At 37.2% G+C, this 22,219-nt stretch overlaps 3 protein-coding genes across 3 annotated transcripts in view; 2 read left to right on the top strand and 1 right to left on the bottom strand.

The window, feature by feature from the left end:
* The first annotated feature begins 1,607 nt into the window (after positions 1–1,607).
* On the top strand, positions 1,608–12,349 carry LOC306854358 (sphingosine-1-phosphate phosphatase 2-like). The gene is made up of 5 exons (XM_079392294.1): positions 1,608–1,923; positions 2,433–2,591; positions 5,108–5,287; positions 7,182–7,271; positions 8,910–12,349. Exons 1-5 carry the CDS (start codon positions 1,669–1,671, stop codon positions 9,471–9,473), a joined length of 1,248 nt encoding a protein of 415 aa, XP_079248420.1. The 5' UTR covers positions 1,608–1,668; the 3' UTR covers positions 9,474–12,349.
* Positions 12,350–13,149: 800 nt separating this feature from the next.
* On the bottom strand, positions 13,150–21,182 carry LOC306854353 (phenylalanine--tRNA ligase beta subunit-like). Its single transcript, XM_079392287.1, has 17 exons — positions 21,092–21,182; positions 20,508–20,563; positions 19,177–19,331; positions 19,023–19,098; positions 18,743–18,858; positions 18,519–18,669; positions 17,677–17,785; positions 17,432–17,502; positions 17,110–17,171; positions 16,949–17,000; positions 15,829–15,890; positions 15,512–15,719; positions 15,338–15,418; positions 14,878–14,970; positions 14,637–14,754; positions 14,412–14,564; positions 13,150–13,691 (listed from the first exon to the last, which is right to left on the bottom strand). Exons 1-17 carry the CDS (start codon positions 21,147–21,149, stop codon positions 13,540–13,542), a joined length of 1,773 nt encoding a protein of 590 aa, XP_079248413.1. The 5' UTR covers positions 21,150–21,182; the 3' UTR covers positions 13,150–13,539.
* Positions 21,183–21,550: 368 nt separating this feature from the next.
* Positions 21,551–22,219, top strand: part of LOC306854352 (SR-related and CTD-associated factor 4-like) — a 41,081-nt gene continuing 40,412 nt past the window's right edge. Inside the window, exon 1 of the mRNA XM_079392286.1 lies at positions 21,551–21,723. Coding sequence (XP_079248412.1) covers positions 21,688–21,723 — 36 coding nt within the window. The 5' untranslated portion in view covers positions 21,551–21,687. The remainder of the gene's footprint in view (positions 21,724–22,219) is intronic.

Genomic DNA, 22,219 nt, shown 5'->3' with positions numbered 1-22,219 from the left:
GGAGGGCACGTGCGTGGAGCCGGCACTGGAGGGCGCTCTGGAAGCGCGGACACTTGGGGGCGCTCGGGAAGAGCTGAGCTGGACGGGACCAGCGGAGACGCAGGAGAGCTGGGCGGGACCAGCGGGGACGCAGGAGAGCTGGGCGGGACCAGCGGGGACGCAGGAGAGCTGGGCGGGACCAGCGGGGACGCAGGAGTCCACCTGCGAGGAGCAGGCACTGGAGGGCGCTCTGGAAGCGCGAGTTCGCGGGGGCGCTCTGGAAGCGCGAGCGGCGGCGGGCTCGGGAGAGCCGCGGACGACGGCGGGCTAGCTCCGACTCGGACCCGGAAGTCTCCCAGACACCGGTATATTCCTACCCTCCAGGTCAATCCTGTGGTGTCTGGGAGGTCCATGGGGTAGTTGTAACAGGCTCCGAGCCGGAACAGATGGAGGATGGCCGCGTCGTGCAGATCCGAACTCTGCGCGAGCCCGCAGAACTCCTCTGCGTACTCCACGAAGGGAAGCTCGCGGAGTATCAGGGCGCGGAGGCGGGCGGCGAACTCCATCGCCATGGAGGGAGCGGGAAAAAAGGAGCAAACAAAAAACTTTCAAAAACGGAAAACAAAACGGGGGAAAAGGAGCGCCGCTTACTTTGTAGGTCCGGTCTTCTGTCACGTTCCCTCTCGGGAGACAAGGAGCGAGGAGACGTAGGAGTACCAATAATCCCTTTATTTGGTGAGACGAGGCGCATGGGGAGAGACGAACACAAATGACATTTAGACCGGACACAGGGGCTAGGAAACACAGGGATTATAAACACTGGGAAATTATCAAGGAAGAACAGAAACAGGTGTGGGGCAATCACATGCAGGGCTGGGGACACATTAACTACTAATTAAAGGGACGAGGATGGCCAAATAGGGACACGAGAGGAAGGGAAACACAAGACAAGGACTGACATTAGCAAGGGATGTGACAAATTCTGCGATGTTTTGGGATTTAGTTCATTTGTCTCAACATCTCATTAGATAAAATGACATAAACAGTGTAATTATCATGTTATGCTTGATGAGTCTGAATTTGTTTTTTTTTTGTTTTTTTTTAATAATTATGTATTTTTCAATCTAATACCACAGATTCAAAAGTACAGTAAGTTCTTTTTGAAAGCCAACTAGATATTAGTGCTGATACTTCAATAATGTATTTTGTGATTTATTTTAGAGGAGAATATGGTATATTTATAAGTAAATAAAATAGCAACATTACATTGATAATGAAATTCTGTTGAAATCAAAATTTACACAAAGTTGACACCTTCATAATCCATAATTATTATTATTATTATTATTATTTTTTTTGCTATATATAAATAAGGATCGAAGTGCCTGAGCTTGATCACTTGATTATTTCTGAAAATTACTTTCAGAAAACAGAAATATACGTCACTAAATGACTAGAATAACACTAATATTCATTTTTTTAGAGTCACAGAGTCAAAGGTACTGCGAGGCAGGAATGACCCACCTGTGCCAGGTACGATAAGCAGGTAATTTTCCGTGCGTAAACATGTCGGCCAATCAAAACAGCCATGAGCTTCTACGTCAGCACACTTTCACGCTCTGTCACCTGCCGCTGTAAAACATACCTGTGCGCGCGGGCTGGGTGCGGAAACTCAAACTCCGCGCGGCCATGTGGGGGGTCATCTCGTACCTGAACAGCCCCGAGCTGGTGGCCGGTTTCCAGCGGTGCTGCGGCCTGGTTCCGAGAGACACATGCTCGCATGTTAGTCAGAACGGACTCGTTCACGCCAATGGATCCGATAAGGACGGTCCGGTCACGATCCACCGGCGCAGAGCGGAGCAGGTGGCGAACGGGACGTCACGCGCACACGACAGTAACTCCAATTACAAACCCGCCGGTTCACCGTGTGAAACCAAAGGAGAAGTAAGTAAATCAGATTTAAATGAGACCCTTCATTCAGGCAAATTAAAATCGAGAGGTTTCCAAATGCAAAGGCTGTGCTTTTAAAAACAGAGATCCCAAACTACAGGCTTTTCCTGTTTTTCTGGTTGGTTTAGACTGTCAGATGTTTATAAAGCAATTTATGATGTCTTATTTTGTAGATGCATTAAAAAACTGTTTACAGTGAAAGGCAGGTCACTAACCTGAACCTAAATCTGTCTTTCAAATCTTGCATTAATAACGTTAATACTACTAAAAAACACATCAGTTTTTAGTGTGGATTCGGTTAGTTACAAATGTCATTAAACTTGAAATATGTCAAAGTAATTTTTTTTCAAATATATTATGATGCAAATATATACTTTCATAGTGCTACAACCCTCCAAAATGGTGAAAAACACATAAGTATATATTTATAGTGGACAACTAAGTGTGATTTGTGGTTTGTTGATGTGGTGAAGCGGTTTATTCAACTAGATTTCTCTGTTCAGGAGCATCCCAGGCGTTATGAGGTGAGGAACTGGCTCTTGTACTTCCTGTTTGTGACTTCGGCTACTCTGGGTCATGAGGTCTTTTACATCACCTTCCTGCCCTGCATTCACTGGAACCTCGACCCGTTTCTGTGCAGGCGGCTCGTCAACGTATGGGCTGTGAGTGGCTGAGAAACACACACACACATGTTGGTTTTTGTGGTTTATGGGGACTCTCCATAGGCGTAATGGTTTTTATACTGAACAAACTGTGTGTGTTATTGCCCTACACCAACCCTACACCTAAACTTAGCCCTCACAGGAGACTTTGTGCATTTTTATATTTTCAAAAAAACACCATTTAGTATGTTTTTTTTTTTAAGCCTTTTGAATTACGGGGATGTAGTGGCAGTGGCACCTATTTGCGTCTAATTCTTCTGTACCACCTTTTGAAGTCAGTCAAATTGTAACCAGTATTTGAAACACGAGCAAACCACGATCTTCTTTTTCAGTGTTTACTTCAAAAACATAAAACAAAACTGTTACATAGACATGGTACGCACGGTCAAAAAACTGTGTTGCTTCCAACGTCTCTAACTTCAAACTGAAACTAAATACATCCAATCGCTTGCGTTATGACGTAGTGCGATCTGATTGGAAGCTCAAAATAATTAAATATAATCAGATCTAAACATTACTAAATATGCATTTTAAACCAAAAAATTTCTTATGAATTTTCATGAAATATTTTCTTATTATTTTTACTAAATTATTATTTCAGATGAACTAATCCCCATGTGGCTCTTACAGGGGACAATAGGCAGTGTCCTCATAAACCACCTTCAAATCGTAATTCCTCTGTCATACCCATGGCATTATACAAATTTGTGTCCTCATAAACCACATAAACATGCACACACACACACACACGCATTAATCATCATACTGTTTTATGCAACAAGTAGAAACAGATTTGAATAGATGGACACAAAATAAAATTTAACTTGAACAGCAGAACCAAATTCTTTTATTAATTTTCCTCAGTGTTTCTATTATAGATTCTATTCTATTATTAGGGGAAGTCGTGGCCTAATGGTTAGAGAGTCGGACTCGTAATCGAAAGGTTGCGGGTTCGAGTCCCCGGCCGGCAGGGATTGTAGGTGGGGGGAGTGAATGTACAGCGCTCTCTCCACCCTCAATACCACGACTGAGGTGCCCTTGAGCAAGGCACCGAACCCCCAACTGCTCCCCGGGCGCCGCAGCATGGCTGCCCACTGCTCCGGGTGTGTGTTCACGGTGTGTGTGTGTGTGTGTGTGTGCATTTGTTCACTACTCACTGCTGTGTGTGTGCACTTGGATGGATTAAACACAGAGCATGGGTCACCATACTTGACAATACGTCACGACGACGATAGATCTTTATTATGCTGTTCCCACAAGTTTACATATAGTTTCCACAGCAACAGCAGCAGACAAACTGCATTTGATTGGTTCACCTCTGGAATCAATGTAGCTATTTATAATGAACTAAATTTAACATGAGAGAAGTTATTAATTTGCTCAAACATTCAGTGAGCCTTCATTCTGAATTGTTGCTGTTTTGGCAACAACCGCAGCATTTTGGGAGCCTGAAAATGCGAACTTTTGAAAACGGGGTTCAGAGTGGAATTTTTTTTGATAGCGACACCTTTATTGTGTTTGTGTAAACTCTGAAAACATGAAAATCTTGACATCTGTTCAGTCTGTAACAGGGGTGTCAAATTCAGTTTCTGGAGGGCTGCAGTCCTGCAGAGTTTAGTTCAAACACTGCTCCAACACACAAACCATGTAGCTTTCAAATAAGCCTGAAGGACTTGATTAGCTGGATCAATTGTGTTCAGTTAGGGTTGATTTTAAACTCTGCAGGGCTGCGGCCCTCCAGGAACTGAGTATGACATCCTGTGGTCTATAGAAATGCATATGTGTGCAGGCCCGCAGTGTTTCTTTACACTTTTGTTTCTAAGTGAAATCATCAACTACTGGCCTGTCATGCATAATACAGCGTTTTGCAGATCTGTGTGAACAGAAATGTTTTTGACAAAGTTGCAGTCTATAATGCAAAACTTTGTAAAAACACAAATGAAAAACTTCTTCTTTTTAGTGCAATCCTTGTCATGTAAACAAACCCTAAAACTTAAATAATTACAACATTGTGTTGCTTGAAATATGATAAACTCTTACAGAAAAAAACTACTAAAGTACTAAAATAAAAACTGAATCTGAAATTAAAAAAAGACATGTATTAACATTAATAAATGTATTCATAAAATATGAATGCATTAATGTTTTAATCAATGTTAATAAAAACTGTAATAGTATATTAATGATACTAAATTAATACTGAACTGGAAAGTCACCTAAATCTGGTAATAATCTGTAAATGCTAACAAAAAAAGTATCATTTTTGGGTATCCATTTGTATTATAATTTTATACTACACTCTCAGAAAGTACAAAAGCTGTCACTGGTCGCTTCCTTTCCAATAGATATCATTTTGTACCTTATTTACCCCAAAATGGTACATATTAATCCTCAAATGTACATGGCAGTACCTAATCGGTACGTATTTGTACTCTTTTTCTTATTATTCAGCAACTGTACTTCTACTTTGTATTTTCCCTTGTACATCTAATTTCTCTGTCTCTCTCTCTATGCAGGTGGTGATGTATATTGGGCAAGTGATGAAGGATATTTTAAAGCTGCCGCGTCCTCCGTCTCCCCCGGTGGTTAAACTGGAGACGCGTGTGGATGCGGAGTACGGGATGCCGTCCACACATGCCATGGCAGCGACGGCTATCTCATTTACACTACTTCTCAGCGCTCAGGAGAGAGTGAAGGTCAGACATGCTAGATTGAGAATGTTTTGAATGTGGTTTGTTTTTTGCATGGTTTACTGAAGGGGCGGGGCCATCTATCACCATCAGCCAGCCCAAGTCCCGCCCACACATCTGCTGTGTGCCAATATAATGAACTCTCAGTAAATGACTGTCAGTCAGTGTTGGGTATAGACGGTGCCATCCATCAGCTTTCAAACTTTTGACATCTTGAGCGTTTTCAAATATTGGTTCAATCGTAAGTGTAAACCTATAAACTTCTGTGCTCCTTTTATACAGGCCACACAGTAGCACACTCATATAAGCATTATAAAACTTTATTAGTGGATTGTAAAGTTGCATTCCTTTCTTGTTGTGTTGTTTTGTCTGTAGGCTTTTTTGTTGATATAAGCAGCAATTTTTAAATTCAAATTTGTGTAAAAAAAAACAAAAACAAAAAATTATTGCAAACAAACTTATGTGTAAGTACCTGTGTTAAAGCTAATTTGAAACCTTAGTCAAGATATCAAGTTAAATAAGAGATACAATGAAATATATTGAGGAATCAGAGCAATATTTAAACTGCCGTCAAAAGTTTGGGGCCAGTAAGTTTTTTTTTTTTTTTTTTTTTTTTTTTTTTGTAGAATGTAATACTTTCAATCAGCAAATATGCCTTAAATTGATCAAAAGTGACAGTAAACACAATTTTTATTTCAAATAAATGCTGTTCTCTTGAACTTTCTATTTATAATTAATCCTAACAAAATGTATCACAGGTTCTACAAAAATATGAAGCAGCACAACTCTTTTCAACATTGATAATAATCATAAATGTTTCTTGAGCAGCAAATTCGAATTAATTTTGAAAGGTCATGTGACACTGAAGGCTGGAGTAAGGATGCTGAAAATTCAGCTTTGTGTTACATGAACAAATTACATTTAACAATATATTTACATGGAAATAATTTATTTTAAATAGTAAAAATATTTCACATTATTTCTGTTTTTACTGTATTTCTGATCAAATAAATGCAGCCCTTAGAGAAAAAAGTAATTAGTTACTAGTTCAGACATTCAGTTTTGAAAATGGCTCAATTATATTGTCACCCTACTTAAAACTGGTTATATTACTAGCTTAAAATATTAATTGATTTGAAAAACGGTTCTTTGTATGTAAAGGAAACCAGAGAGCCACATGTGTATGATTTAAGAAAGCCATTCCAGTCAATTATAGATGAGCTCTACTGTCCCACAGTCCTTTGTGCCCATTCAGGAAACGTTCTTCATTAACGTCCTGTGAAAGACCCCCAGCTGACAGAGGAGGAAAGAGAGGGAGGAGAGGAAAGGAGAGATAGACAGATGGAGAGACAGAGAGACGGATGGAGTAAGACAGAACAGAGTGGGCGGAGCAAATTCATGAATATGTAAAGACTCTTCCAGTGTTGTCAGTGATTTAACAGAGTCCTGAATAAAACCAGAGGGAAGGTCACATGTCAGAAGAAAAAAGATGTTATTAGGAGAAGAACTGCCACACAGAATGGATGGAGACTGCAACATAGAGAGAGAGAGAGGAAAAGAGGAAAGATGGATGGGAGGATGTTTTGATAAAGACACTAAATTTTCAGCTAGAAAGACAGATTAGGTGGGAAAAAACACCATAGAAGTAGTTCATATGCCTCATGCACTGTATACCAAGTCATTTGAAGCTAAAATATAGCTTTTTGTGAAGAGCGGATCAAATTTAGCACATTATTTATGGAAAATCTAAGCCTCTGCCATAGCTTTCAAATCTAATTTGTATTTATTTACATTTAAACATATCCATTTTTGACATAAGTGACATCAAACCGACTGTGAATGATGCTAAAATGCTCCTTTTTGACTGAACTGCTTGTTTTTCTGTCTTTGTGCATGTTAGTTCCCGTTTGAACTGGGGTTGATTGTGGCCGTGGTTCTGTCTGCGCTGGTGTGTCTGAGTCGTCTTTATACCGGCATGCACTCTGCTCTGGTAAGTCTGGAAGAGAGACTTTAAAATGGACATGCACTTTTGCGTCTGATATGAAACATTTATACTCCTGTATAATTCATATAGTCTGGCTGGTCTCCATAGATTTTACCTCTAGTTCCTTTAATATAGCACAGCTGCAGTGGTGCATCATGCTGAGGCAAACGTTTGGCCTATTACTCATGATTGGAGATATTAATATAATGAAATATTTATAAAAATAATTTTAATATGAATATTTATAAATATGAATAATTTAATATTACAAGATTTGTATTAGTAAATATTTTTTATATAATATTATTCAAAAACTTAGTTTAGTAGTAGTACATTAGTAGTTTAGCATGAAATCTAGCTGTTAACCTGTTGATTTAAATGGAGCTTTACATGTCACATTGTAGTTAAATTGCCCATATTGAACAATTTTGATTTAGAACACCTTGCAAACAGCTAAAAACATCCTAATAACCATGCAAAACTCCCTAGCAACCACACAGAAATATGTTAACAACCATTTAGAACACCTCTGCAACCAGCTAGAAACATTCTAATCAACTCGCAACAATATTAAAAATCACTCAGAACACTGTAGCAACCACATGGCAACAACTTAACAACCACTCAGAACATTGTAGCAACCGCATGGCAACATTGGAACAACCACTCAGAACACTGTAGCAACCACATGGCAACAAATTAACAACCACTCAGAACAATGTAGAAACTGCATGGCAACATTGGAACAACCACTCAGAACACTGTAGCAACCGCCATGGCAACAAATTAACAACCAATCAGAACACCCTAGCAACTACATAGCAACATGACATCCACTCAGAAGTCAAGTCAAGTCACCTTTATTTATATAGCGCTTTTAACAATACAGATTGTGTCAAAGCACTTAACAGTATCAAATTGGAGGATAGAGTGTCAGTTATGTATAGAAATAATATTAAACACTCAATTTTCAGTTAAGGCATTTCATTATTGAATTCAGTGATGTCATTGTCTAGATCTGTTTAGTTTAAATAGTATCTGCTAAATCAAATTAACGATAATCACTAGAAATTAAGTGTCCCCAGCTGAGCAAGCCAGAGGCGACAGCCGCAAGGAACCAAAACTCCCTCTGTGACAGAATGGAGGAAAAAACCTTGGGAGAAACCAGACTCAGTCGGGGGGCCAGTTCTCCTCTGGTCAGGAGATTATTATTTATTTATTGTTTACTTATTGTTTTAATTAAAACAATAAGTAAACACCATAGCAACAAATTAACAACCACTCTAGCACATTCTAGCAAATGCATAGCAACACTATAACCAATCAGAATACACTAGCAACCACATAGCAACACATTAACCATTAAGAACACCCTAGCAACCACACAACACAATAACCACTCGAAACACCCTTGCAACCATCTAGAAACATTTTAACAGCCCCTCAGAACATCCTTGAATTTGCATAGCAACGCGGTTACCATGCATAGAAAATGTGTACATATTTAATAATAATGGCGCATAAACTGCATTATTGTGTCATTATGACCACGCATAAAACTCACTGGGCTGCATAAATCTAGAATTACGGAGTCTGATACTAATGACTGAAATCGTTCTCCTTTATGTTTCCCCTTCCTCTCAGGATGTGATCTGTGGCGTTCTAATTTCAGCCGCCATCATGGCTGTGTCGTACCCGTACTGGGGAACCATTGACTACCTGCAGCTGCACAACCCTCTCTCCCCCATAGTGGGGGTGGTTCTGCCCCTTTTCCTGTCCTATAAGTACCCAGAGCTGGACCATTACAGCACCACACGGGGGGACACCACCATTATTTTAGCATGCTGTTCGGGAAGTTCAGTCGGATACTGGGTGAATGAGCGATTGGGCTTGACCTTTGACCTTGCCGGGCCTTTACCGGTGACCCTTCCACCGCTGACCCTCGCAGCCTTGGGTCTCAGTGTGGCGCGTTTCCTGGTCGGGTTAGGGATGCTGGTTCTGACCCGACAGGCGGTGCGCTGGGCAAGTCTGCGGGTGCTCTGTCGAATTTACGGAGCATCTGTGAGTGACGTCGACGCACGCAGGAGGAAAGAGATCGAGGTGCCGTATAAATTCAGCACATATGTTGCCATCGGACTGGTCAACAGTATCTTAGTGAACAGATTGTTTGTGATGATGGGACTCTGGGATTTGGGAAAATCAGTGTAATTTCTCAGTGTTTACAGGCAAGTTTGAACAGAATCCCAATGTATAATTAATTCTCAGGGAGAAATTCACGTTAGTCTTTGTTTAGGAATGGCTGGCACATTTAAATTCTCACATTGAACAGTAACGTTAGTTTGTTAAACCTCCTAGCTGCATTTTGTTGGATTTCGAAAACTGGAACAGTTTGTGGATGTTTGTGGAGTTTCGCTTGGTTTTAAGGAATTATTCATGGTTAAGCACAAGATAAAGGAGAAGTGCGTAATTTCTGTGACACAACAGTCACCAAATGAAATTAGAAACGCATACAAATGACTAATGAATAATTTCCTTAACGCTCATCTGCTGTAGAGTGAAATTAGTTAGCATTTTTGCTTTTTTGCACGTCCAGTTGCATCGTATTTTTTTTGTGAACAGATTTTTGGTTTAATGTCTGTGTTTAACGTTTTATTCTACAACATGAAATACATCAGTAATACCCCACTGGTTTTAATTTGAAAGCTTTTGCTTGTCTTGAAAAAGATGGTTGCTAAAAAGTGGCTAAATGGGGCTAGAGATGTATTCTGGGATATTTAATGTCATCACACTGAACGGGTAAACTCATCCACTCATGAGTCGCTTTCACAACCTCATTATGCTCAGAATCACACTCTTGCAAACTATTCTAACTCAAACTTTCCAACTAAGGATAGAAAGAGTTGTCAGAAGCTTAATGGTACTGAAGTCGTATGAATGTGGACAAGTTTGTTTATAGCCCACGTTTAGCTTTTTACTTCAGTCAGTTGTATTTACTCTTGTTCATTTGTGGAGATTATCATGTTGAACAAAAAGTGAAAGAATCATAAACTTTTATTGGTCCCAGAGCTTATTTTCTGCAATAATCCAAAAGCCAATGGAAAAATCCTATTGGGGTTTTATCAGTTTACCAGGGTGCTGCTAACTTCCTGTTTTCGTCTACTAAATTACATCATCTCTGCTGTACTGTTGCTCAGATACTCCTTCCATAAACACTACTGGTTAAGTTAGTGCTTTAACATTACACATTTCACCTTTAAGCTCTTTTGACAGTGTCTACAGCAGGGGTTCTCAACCCTGGTCCTGGAGGGCCACTGTCCTGCAGAGTTTTGCTCCAACCTTGATCAAACTCACCTGCCTGTAGCTTACTAGTAATCCTGAACAGCTTAATTAGCTGCTTCAGGTGTGTTTGATTAGGGTTGGAGCTAAAATTTGCAGGACAATGGTTGAGAGAGCCTGGTCTACAGCAAACTGTTGATTTATTGGAATCATAACCTACATGTAAGTCTATAGTGCAGATATGGCTGTTGCCCCATAGACTTCCATTGTAAAAGCATTTTTATCAAGGTAAACTGTCGGACAAGTTGATATTATTGTTTTTTTGTGGTAACTACTAACTTGAATGTCTTTTGATATTTTCCTAAGGACAGCGTCGCCTTAAGCTTAATTTTGCACTGAGAACCAAAGATTAAAGATTCGGTCACTTCAACTGTGAAAATTAGTTTCAATAGGAATCCATGTCATCGGGAAATTGTTGTGAGGGCAAAAGTTTTCCCCGCACAGATTTCGTGACTGGTTCAAGACGGTTGCACAAATACGTCATTCTACAGAAACGTCCACTTTTGGTATGGCAAAATGTCTTAAAATTTATTTCTTTTTTTAACATTTAAACTTAGACCACATCATTAATTACCTTTTGACTTTATGAATACATATAAATGACAGCTTATTTTTTATTTTATTTTTTTTAGCTTTTTTGTGCAATTATTTTAAGACCACATGTATCATTTTGTCACTGGTGTTACCTTCTTTGGCAATATTAAAAGTTTTAATGAAATATTATTTCTCTTTTTTTTCAGCACACACAGGCAGAGTTACAGAAACAAGTAGATTGTTTTATTTATTTAATGTGACAGACAAAAACTGTACAGTAGCATACATAAGACCTGATATATTGATCTTCACTGGTGTTATCCATAAGGAAAGTAACACCAGTTACTGCCTTTTTTCATAGATCTTTAGAAAATAGGAAGGAGGAAGTCAAGTGATGTCAGTGTTTTTTTGTTTTTGTTTTATTCCAAAATAAAAGACTTTTGTTAAATGGTAACACCAGTGACACAACTCCAGTTTTCATTATGTATTTTATATTTATTTGGCTTTTTTTAATGCCATTTACATCATATATTTGATAGTTATGAATAGACTTTTGTATTCTAAATGGTAGAAAATCCTGTTTTTGACTTTCCTGCTGTACATGTCTGTGGGGACGAGCAGTTTTGTGGTACTTGGAATTCTATATAATTAATAATAAAAAAAAAGATAATGCCACATTGATGGCTCAGGAAGGTGTAATTGTTCAAATAGTTTCATTTTAAAGCATTAAAAAATTGTAACCCTAATGTGTATTTCAATTGCAATATTTCTGTAAAGTTTAGGGACAGACGTTTCTGTAGCGAATTTGCCAGGGTTGACCACGGAAAGCTGCTTGATTTGAAAATGATGAGTGAGCTACACTACTGACAATGGGCTTTTTTGCCAGCAAAATTTTGCAAATGTGACTGCACGTTAAGTCTGGTCCTTGAGGAAAAAGTTCAGTTTGGTGATATCACAATGACAAGCTGATGTTAGCATGATCACGGATGATAATTAATGCTAATTTTTACTAACACGATGCTTTGACTGCCTAAAATCTATGAATTATCCTACTATTATTGCTTTTTTTGTTACCACATATGAGTTTGATATTTATTACAATATAGGCCTAATGACTAACATATGTTGTATATTGAATGGTATGACTCAGGATGTGTGTTTGAGCTTTTACAGATGTGCAAAAGAATGAATAAACAATAAAAATGCCTTCTCTGTTTGTTTTGTGTTGATGCGTTGAGGAGTGTTTGCTGTAGAGGGTTTAACAGTTCTTTATAGAAACCATAAACACGCCTCTCATTTAGCCACAAACCCTCACAAATGCAGTGTACACACAGACCATCCTTTCACACACACAAATTAAAGACCGCATAACAGCCTCTAATCACTTACCCTCTTAAATGTGTAGTGCAGACACTAGACATTACACTTAGACATCACATCTTCTAACACTTCGAATAATGTGAAAGGCATTGAATAGCTACTATGAAACAACAAAAATGGAAGTATGGGAAGCTGTTTAGTTCATTTTAATCATAAACTGAAGCCTTTGGATTCTTAAGATCATGAAAAACTGAAGTTCAGTCAAATGCATGTAAACGAGTCTGGTATCTGCTGGAAATCAGGTGGAGCCTGACTCTTTTGCCCTGACATGTCTGATAACCTGTTAAACTGGACACTTCCTCACTATCAGCTCAAACCAAACACAGATTTGGGCTCGTTAATCAGTGATTAGGAGTCCTGTTTAACAAGTTATAGCTGAAATATACTCACGTACACAAGCCACTTTTAACATACCTGTGATTAATCCTATATAGCATACACAAACACACACACACACTAGCATCAGTGCAGCTGGAGTTGCTTAGACTTCTGACAGCTCAGTGCCATACAGCTAAACACAGCTTCATTCATCATCCAGCCATGATACGATTCTGATGGGTCTTAAGACCTTCAATCTCTTAAAAGCTTTTAAAACTACTTCAAAGAACAAAGTTCACCTTGATTTTTGTTTGTTCACCTTTAGTTTATAGATAACATGTTTAAATTAGCTTTAGATGAAGTACAGTATAATTCACATTAGATGACATTTCCTGATGTGCATCAAATATATGCAAAAAAACAACAGTTGTAGACGTTTTTGATTTATTAATCCATATTTATTTGTTTCCATGTTGTAAAATGTGCTGGACACAAACATACAGCAATGATGTTTAATATATGAATAACATAATAGCAGTGGACAAGCTGAGTTTTATTAAGACAGATTTATACCATGGACATACAGTAACACGTGCGGTTGTGACTAGTACTCATTCTCCTAAAGACAGATGTGACAGTAATGTGTGGCTTCTGAGGGAGGAGCCCAAAGCGGAGGGGTGTGGCTGAGGTGATTTGCTTTGTGACATCACAGGAAGGGTTCGATGTCAATATCGATGGCGGAGCAGGGCATGGTCAGCTCAAAACGACTGATGACATCAGGGTGAAGGACCCCAAGGTGTCCGATGCTTTTGCCACATGAAAAGATCTCAGCACAGCGGCCAGGGAAGAAGGTGGAGTCTGTAAGAAAGATGATGGAAATTAATTAAATATGAATCTAATCCTTCAGAATAACACGCACAGTTATTTCAGTATGTATTATAACTATTACAGTATTTATTAAGACTTTGAATCAGCTTTTAATTTTATATTTTCAGTTTTTATTTTAATGTTAAAGTTTTAGTAATTTTGTTTTGTGCTTTTGTCTTTTATTTTTTTAGTAAAAAAAAACTATTTAAAATTAATATCAGCTCAGAATCTCATGTTTTTCATATATATATATATATATATATATATATATATTTAATTATTATGTATATTTATATTTCTTTTCCAATATTTAATTATTATTTTTTTTTTCACTTTTTTAATTAAATAAAATTATATTTAATAGTTTTAGTTAGAAATAACAAACACTGAAAATGTAATTAAATATAAGGTCAATTTTACTTCATTAGACTTCAAATAGATTCTTCCATCCGTCAGGTGGAAATGAAATGAGGAAAACAGAAATAAAAACGTAATAAAAATAATCCTGTAAAAAAAAAAAAAAAAAAAGTCCCACCAAAAGAACTAACACTTCCTATTTTGATTTTATTTTTGCAGACCTGCAAGCACATAACGCTGTTAAATATTAACCACTAAAATAAATATTTGAATATGACTCAGAGAGCTATTAAACAGGTGCACAAACGGATCACAGGAAGGACACCATGTCGACTTTTAACATTTATGACTCACCCTCTGCTGCCTGGATGTGGTATCCTTGGTTACGGCCCGGTTTGACATCCAGCAGCTGCATGACCCGGTCCAGAAGTCCATGGATGACTTCAAATCCCGGGCTCTTGTTGTAGTACACCGCACAGAGACGCCTGTTGTTACGGGCTCCTACGTCTGCCAGACACAAAGTTCAGTAACTGCATACTTCTTAGCATGCATTACGTGATATGAGGACATCAAACACACCTTTAGTTTCATCCTTCAGGACGACGTCTGAAATCTCAAACAGTTTGAGAGGAAGGGGCATCTTCCTGTTGGCAGCGAGCGTCTTCAGGAGTCCAGGAAGAAGAGAAGTACGCGCCACCTACAGGAAAGTACGGTTTCTTTAGTCAAATCTCACTACTAACTGATTTAAACCTGTGAAAGCACCCACTAGTGGACAAATGTGAGAAATGCCAATCGGACGTGTCAGTGTTTTTGTGGGTACCTGAAACTCTGCGGTCTTTGGGTTGGAGATGTGGACTGCTCTGGTTTCTGCGATGTTTTTCCTGAGTTTATCTGCGATATCTTCTTGTGAGCACTGCAGAGAGAGGAAAAGACTGTCACATCATTGAAAATATAACAAAAAATAGATTTGTTATACTGTTCTTGTGGCTGTTTACAAAAACAAATATACAGCACAACCACTGTTATCATTTGTTTTCAAATCAGACTTTAAAGCTGGCATGAAATGAAAATTTATATTTTTAAATGCATGTTATTGATTTTTTTTTTTTTGGCGAATTGGAAAAGATTTGATTTTTGAAATGTCTACCAAGCCCTAATAACAAAGATCACTTTTATGGCCATGAAAACTAAATGACAAATGTTTTAAGTTCAAGAAACATTATAAATGGACTTCAGGGAGGAAAACATCCAGAATATAAGAGAAAGGAGTGATTTCGAACCAGAGCGAATGTCAGCGCTTCAGTAAACCCAGCGGCTGCGAGATCTTGCCGCAGTAACTCTGTCAACTTATTTAGAGGGAGCTGCAAATATAAAAACACACGTGTAAGAGCCGTAACGTCAGCACTGAATCTGATCTCAAGTTTAATTGGTCAGATTGAATGTTACTCTCAAACCTGATTGGCTACGGTGTACGTGCGCGGCGTGCTCCTGACGATGTTGTTGAAGCCGTACGCTATGGCGGCATCCTCCATGATGTCACATGCATGGATGACATCAGCGCGCGTGGGCGGGATCTCAACCTGGATCAGATCGCCCTCACCGCTGACCTCTGACCTCAAACACATCCGGGTCAGCAGCTGAGCGATGCTTTTTGCTGATTCACTGAGAAACAACACCAAGACTGTGATCAGGCTTCAATCGTTTGACCGAAGCTGAGAAAGAAATCTGGAATCTCTTATGAGCTCAAATGAAAGATTTATAATGTGCTCACTTGATGCCAACTCTTTTGTTGATGAAGTCCCCAGACAGCGTCTCGGTCCTGTACGCCAGCTCCTGAAGTCAAAGTCGACAGTCAGCAGATAACAAAATGACTTTCAAATAAGGTATCATTTATGACTAATAATGTTTTCTTTAAAGCCACGCTAATGTTGTTTTAATATTTAAAGAGGTAGTTCATCCAAAAATGAAAATTCTGTCATCATTTACTCATCCTCAAGTAGTTCCAAACCGGTATGAATGTCTTTGTTCTGCTGAACACAAAGGAAGATATTCTGAAGAATGTGCGAAACTTTGACTGATGCCCCAAAACAGCCTGAGCTATCATTTCTTTTTTCAATCTATCTGAAATACTATTAAACCTATGTTGTTTTTCTTGAAATTTTGTGACTTTCTCATTTATGGTCATGAACATGCATGCAAAGTTTCAACATGCTGATGTGTTTTGACAATTTTTGTTACGTTCGTACTGTTCCCGGGTCAATTTGACCCGCATAGGCATCCATTCAAAAGCAACTGAAATACACACAAAATAACAACAAATTCCTTTGTTGTATTTCAGAGCTCCTCAACTCTAGTCCTGAAGTGCCTCCTAGTGTCAGTGTCTTGAAGAGATTTTATATAAAATAGCAATTTTACAAAACATGTTTACCACCAAATCTTCAAGAAAATCAAAGCCAATCATCTGAACAAGTTTTGTGCCAAATTTTAGGTTGATATCTCCAAAAATTGTTTGGATGCAGTACCAAACCTTTCCACTAGATGATATACAGGGACTCTTGATTTCCATTTATTGTTTGAGTGTTCTGAACTATATATTTCCATAATTATTTTAATATTTATGAAGAAAAAAGCTAATTGTGTTATTACCTCACCCTTTCTTTGTTGTGTGGAACACAAAAGAAGGTAGTTTAAAGAATGTTTCGGTTCCCATTATATTTTTGAACATACAATGGAAGTCAATGGGAAACAAAACCGCTTGGTTATCTTCTTGTGTAGAAGAAAGAAAGGATGAGTAAATGAAAATCATTTTTGGGTGAACTCTTCCTTTAATTCCAGTGTAGTTGTGTGGTTAGTTAGTGTAATTAATATCAAGTTAAAAACTGAATACATACAGGATACACACACATTCTGCCATCAGGATAAACAACCTCTGCCTCCTCAACCCTGAATAAAGAGACAAACATGTTAAATCAAACACATTTCTGTACTGAACTGGGTGAATCCAAACTGGAGATGCTATAAAACAATATCGAGTGTGTAACTTTATACTCACGTGAATGGTTCGTCGCAGTATTCACTAAACATGGTCACTATCATATCCAGCGTGTTCTTTGCCTGCAAACACACACACAAAACGCTTTTCATGTTTAAAAGCATGCTGTAGTTCTTAGCTACTTTTCTGGATTATTTGATGTATAGAAAGTTCAAAAGAACAGCAGTCATTTGACATTATAAAAGTCTTTACCGTCACTTTTGATCAATTTAATGCATCATTTCTGAATAAAAGTATTTCTTTAAAAAAATCTTCCAGATGTTTGAACTGCAGTATATATTGTATAATTACAAAATAGTAATAAAAATATTATACGGTTTACCTTTGTGAGGTCTGTGGCCGTGCACTCAATGAAAATGTTCTTTGTGTTTAATGAGATTTTGCTGTGGTCCCCTGAGAGAGAGAAATACAAAACTTTAGACTAACACTGTTTAAAAAACAGATCTATCAGCAGAAAACTGGACAAAAAACTAAAAAAACAGCCTAAAATGTTAAAAAATGGAGTGTGTGTGTGCACATCTATCCACGCTCCTGTGAACGCACACTGTATGTGTGTATTTAACTCACCGTTGATGATTGGAGGCATAGACAGGACAATTCCATTACTGTCGTATATGATGGGGTAGAGAGGTTCGTTCTCGATGATGTGCAGGTAGTGCCTCAGATGACTGTCAGTCTACAAGACATTAAATATAAAAAACTTAACATTAACAGTAAGATTGATGATATTTGTTTCAACTAACCAACCAGATTTCACTTCACAGTAGGAGACTTGACTGACTGTGGCCAATCAGAATCCATCTGGCCTAGCATTATTTGAGTATCACTGATGTATTATAGTTATTGCCAATGTTGAATTTTTTTTATATTATATTTTATGATTTAATTTTAATTTAAAAGTTTTTCTTATTTAATTAGCCTATATAGTTTTTAGTTTTAGTTATGTTAGTAATTTAGCTTAAATTAAACAAAAATGTGAAATGTTGCCCTATTGTAGTTAATATTTTTATATTTTCTATAGTTTTCATTTTAATTTCATTTAAAAGTTTTAGTGATTGCATGTTTTTGTCATTTTTATTAAATATGTCTCTACAGTCTTTAAGTTTTGTAGTTCTTTTAATACTTTAACTGAAAATAGAAAATGTTGCTCTATTATAGTTTTTGTTAATATTTTGAGTAAGATTTTAATTTACAATTTCCTTAAACTTTGTGATTGTTGTTTTTATATATAATATATTTTTTTTTTATTGAGTTTTAGTTTTTAAGTTTAGTTATTTTAGTACTTCAATCTAAACTAAACGAAATGGCAATGGAATTTTTTATATTTGATTCTATTTGAAGTAATGAAAATGCTGATTTTAGTTAATGTACTAAACGTGACCTGGCCAGAACAACCAATCAAATCTCACCTTATAGAGACTCATGAGCTCAGTGGCGGTGTACTCTTTGCTCTGATTGAGTGGTTTGAAGCGGATATCGCCGGGAGGTTTGGCTGTGTACGTGAATGGACCGGATATGGTGTCTAAATCATGAGTTCCTATGGCAACCAGGGTCCTTTTCCTGATGAGATGAGAGTTAAACATCAGAATCGGCAGTGCAACTTCTCACAATAAACCAGCGAGTGTTGTCTCACCTGCAGATGTTCTGGTGCAGCTTCTCCTGCAGCTCTATGAAGCTCTCGTATCGTTCCTGAGTGAAGGTGATGTTGCGCAGTACAGCTGCTACAGCGTGTGGCCTCACAGACGCCGTCTAGATAAACACAATGTTATCTAATACCAGCACCGCAACCATTACGTTCATTTAAATGATCTCTCTCCATTCTTCACTTCAGCTGATGGTTTTTCACTGTAATTGAGCTCTTAAGAAATCAATATAATTAAACCTCTAAGCTGAAATACGACACTGATATGAACCTCCTCAGTTATGACCAGCCGCTGAGGCTCTCCTCCGTCCACCGGACTCACACGCTCGTACCGGGGAGCTTCCAACCTACAAACACAACAAAACCAGTCATATAAAGACCATAACACTCAACCTGACAGCAGAACCACAAACACTGAGTCTTACTTCTCCTTGAAGACCTGCAGACCCCTGACGAGACCCTCCAGACACAGGAGATCATAGCGGTTAGCTGGCACGTCGATCTTATACAGCACAACATCAGACGCTCCTTCTGCCTTCTCATCTCCTTGTTCACGGCTCAAGATTTCCTTCTCTGATGTCTAGGCATTGAGAGACAGACAAAATAATCAAATCAATTTTAAATTAAAATTAATCAGTAGCTCTAACATCGGTTTTGGAAAATAACACAAATTTCTGTAATGATATCCTAAATATTTTTTTTTTATATATAAATCATTAATATATAACTGAATTACTATCTATCTATCTGTCTGTCTGTCTATCTATATATATATATATATATATATATATATATGTGTATATCTATTTATCTATCTATCTATCTATATATATATATATATGTATGTGTGTGTGTGTGTGTGTGTGTGTGTGTGTGTGTGTATATATATATATCGCATAACAAAAATACACTTTACTATATATGACCCTGGACCACAAAACCAGTCTTAAGTCGCTGGGGCATATTTGTAGCAATAGCCAAAAATATATTGCATGGGTCAAAATTATTAATTTTTCTTTTATGCTACAAATCATTAGGATATTAAGTAAAGATCATGTTCCATGAAGATATTTTGTAAATTTCCTACCGTAAATATATCAAAACGTAATATTTGATTAGTAATATGCATTGCTAAGAACTTCATTTGAACAAATTTAAAGGAGATTTTCTCAATATTTAGATTTTTCTGCACCCTCAGATTCCAGATTTTCAAATAGCTGTATCTCAGCCAAATATTATCCTATCATAACAAACCATACATCAATGGAAAGCTCATTTATTTTATTTAGAAAAATTTACCCTTATGACTGTTTTTTTGGTCCAGGGTCACATATTATATAAACAATAGGAAAAAAATATATATGATATTACAAAAATACACATTATTATATTATAAACATTAGACGTTATTTACATATATATTTATTTATATATAATGCATTTACTATAAATAAGTAATATGTAATCTATATAATATTAAAATGACTAAAATTACCTAAAATGTCTAAAAAGCCTTTATTCTAGGACAGGGCTACATATTAAAAAGACATCAACACATACCAGCCCAAACACGGTGTTGATGTTTTTTCTTTGATTATATTATAATTTCTGGTTATAAATGTCAACATTTAGCATTTTTTTTTTTTACATTTTATTATTACTATAACACACACACATATGTATAAAATTACATAGATGTTAAAACTCTTTAATAACAAAGGCAGTTTGTAAACAAATACAGTTTTTCATGACTTACGATTTCGTCCAGCTCGAGGCCAAACTCGAAACATAGTTCATCAAATTCTTCATCAGCTAAAATGTGAATAGAAAAAAAGTTATTATTTAAAAACATTTAAAATAAAGAATTCTGAGTCGCATTCTGATTGCGTCATCGATGGGTTTCCCAATTTGACATCTCAGCTTTTCAAATGAATGAAGAATAAAAACTACATTACAAGACATAAATCATTACTATAGTCAAGCAGCACCAGATTAGAAAAATTACATATTAAATATATAAAAAAAATATATTCACTGAATTCGGTAAAATCTCGGAATAATTTGAATCTGATGCAATCGCTGCGACACACCGGCGAAATTTATTTTAAATTCGTTTTGAGTCTCAAAATGAATTCGTTTAGTAATGATGAGATGGACCAGTAGAATATGTGATTTATAAAATGTAATCTGTTTTATTAAGATATTCCTCATCGTTTCCCCAGATGCAGACACAATCAGCCAATCACACACACACACTCGCACATTGAGCACATTTCCCTGCTAACAACACACTCATGAATGTGCTCGCTTTTATAAAACACACACATGTTAAACACTTACTGTATTTTTGTCCCAGAGCTTCAAAGAGCAGATCTCTCTTCACGCTGACGGTCGGCATGCTCGCAGCGGATCACCGGGGTCGCAGGAACTCCACATTTCAAAATAAAAGACCTCATAGAACAACATGGAAAAGGCCTACTGGATTAAAATAAAATAAGACACTTGACAGTCCGCGTTGACATTACATACTAAGCTTCTTAAATTTTCTTTTAATAATTTATTTATTCGTGTGTATTTTATATGACGGAGATTTTTGGGGATATTTTTTTTATTTTCTATTTATTTTTATTATTATATATATTTTTTTTTAAATATTCGAGATGGGGATATTGCCAGATTTCTATGTTAAAATACTGCTGAAATAAATAAAACAAATATACAATAACGTATTATATATTCTGTGATCTGTAGAGTTGTTTCCGGTCCGCGGTGTGGCGCTCTCTCCCCGCGCGCTCATCGCACATCAACGGTTGCGAAGGTTGTGTTGAGTTTCTCAGCGTCAGTTTCATGCGGCCTCCAACTCGAAAATCCAGTTTACACATGTTTATTCTGGTCCAGGAGAATATATCCAACGATATATTGAGTTAATAACGCTCATGGACATGGAAGCGGTGAACGCCTTTAACGGGGAGGTGAGAATTAGCGTTTTATTTGCCGTTTAGCCTTTAGCATTAGCCGAGCGCGCGCCCAGAGACTCAATAACAATTCCTGTTTATGTTTGTTTGTTGTTCACCGATGGATAAATGTCATCGGTTTTTTTAGCTTAATATTCTAAAGTCAAATAAAACCCGAAATATAGTCAAACAGATGTGATATTAGTATGAATGAAGTTAGTTTGTTTAGTGACCTTCCACCTGTTCGTGTTGTCAAACTGCGCTTCATTAAACATTAGTTTGAGTGCTTACAGCACATTTATGGTTTATAGAGAGATCATTCAAGAGATACGTAATATTTAAAGTGATTTAATCTAGTTTTTACCTGTTTGTTGCGTTAGAATTGAATGTAGAGCGAAAGCAGTGGCGCCCCCTATAGATTCAGATTCTTGATTAACTTTATTGAGGATTTAATCAAGTGTTATAAAGGTGTTTCTGAGCTCAAAACAGAGATCTGACATTTTCCTTGAGTTTA

This window comes from Barbus barbus (genome assembly GCF_936440315.1).
Source record: "Barbus barbus genome assembly, chromosome: 34".
Lineage (NCBI taxonomy): Eukaryota > Metazoa > Chordata > Actinopteri > Cypriniformes > Cyprinidae > Barbus > Barbus barbus.
Note: the sequence above shows the minus strand (reverse complement) of the source record. Positions and strands in the feature narration are given on the sequence as shown.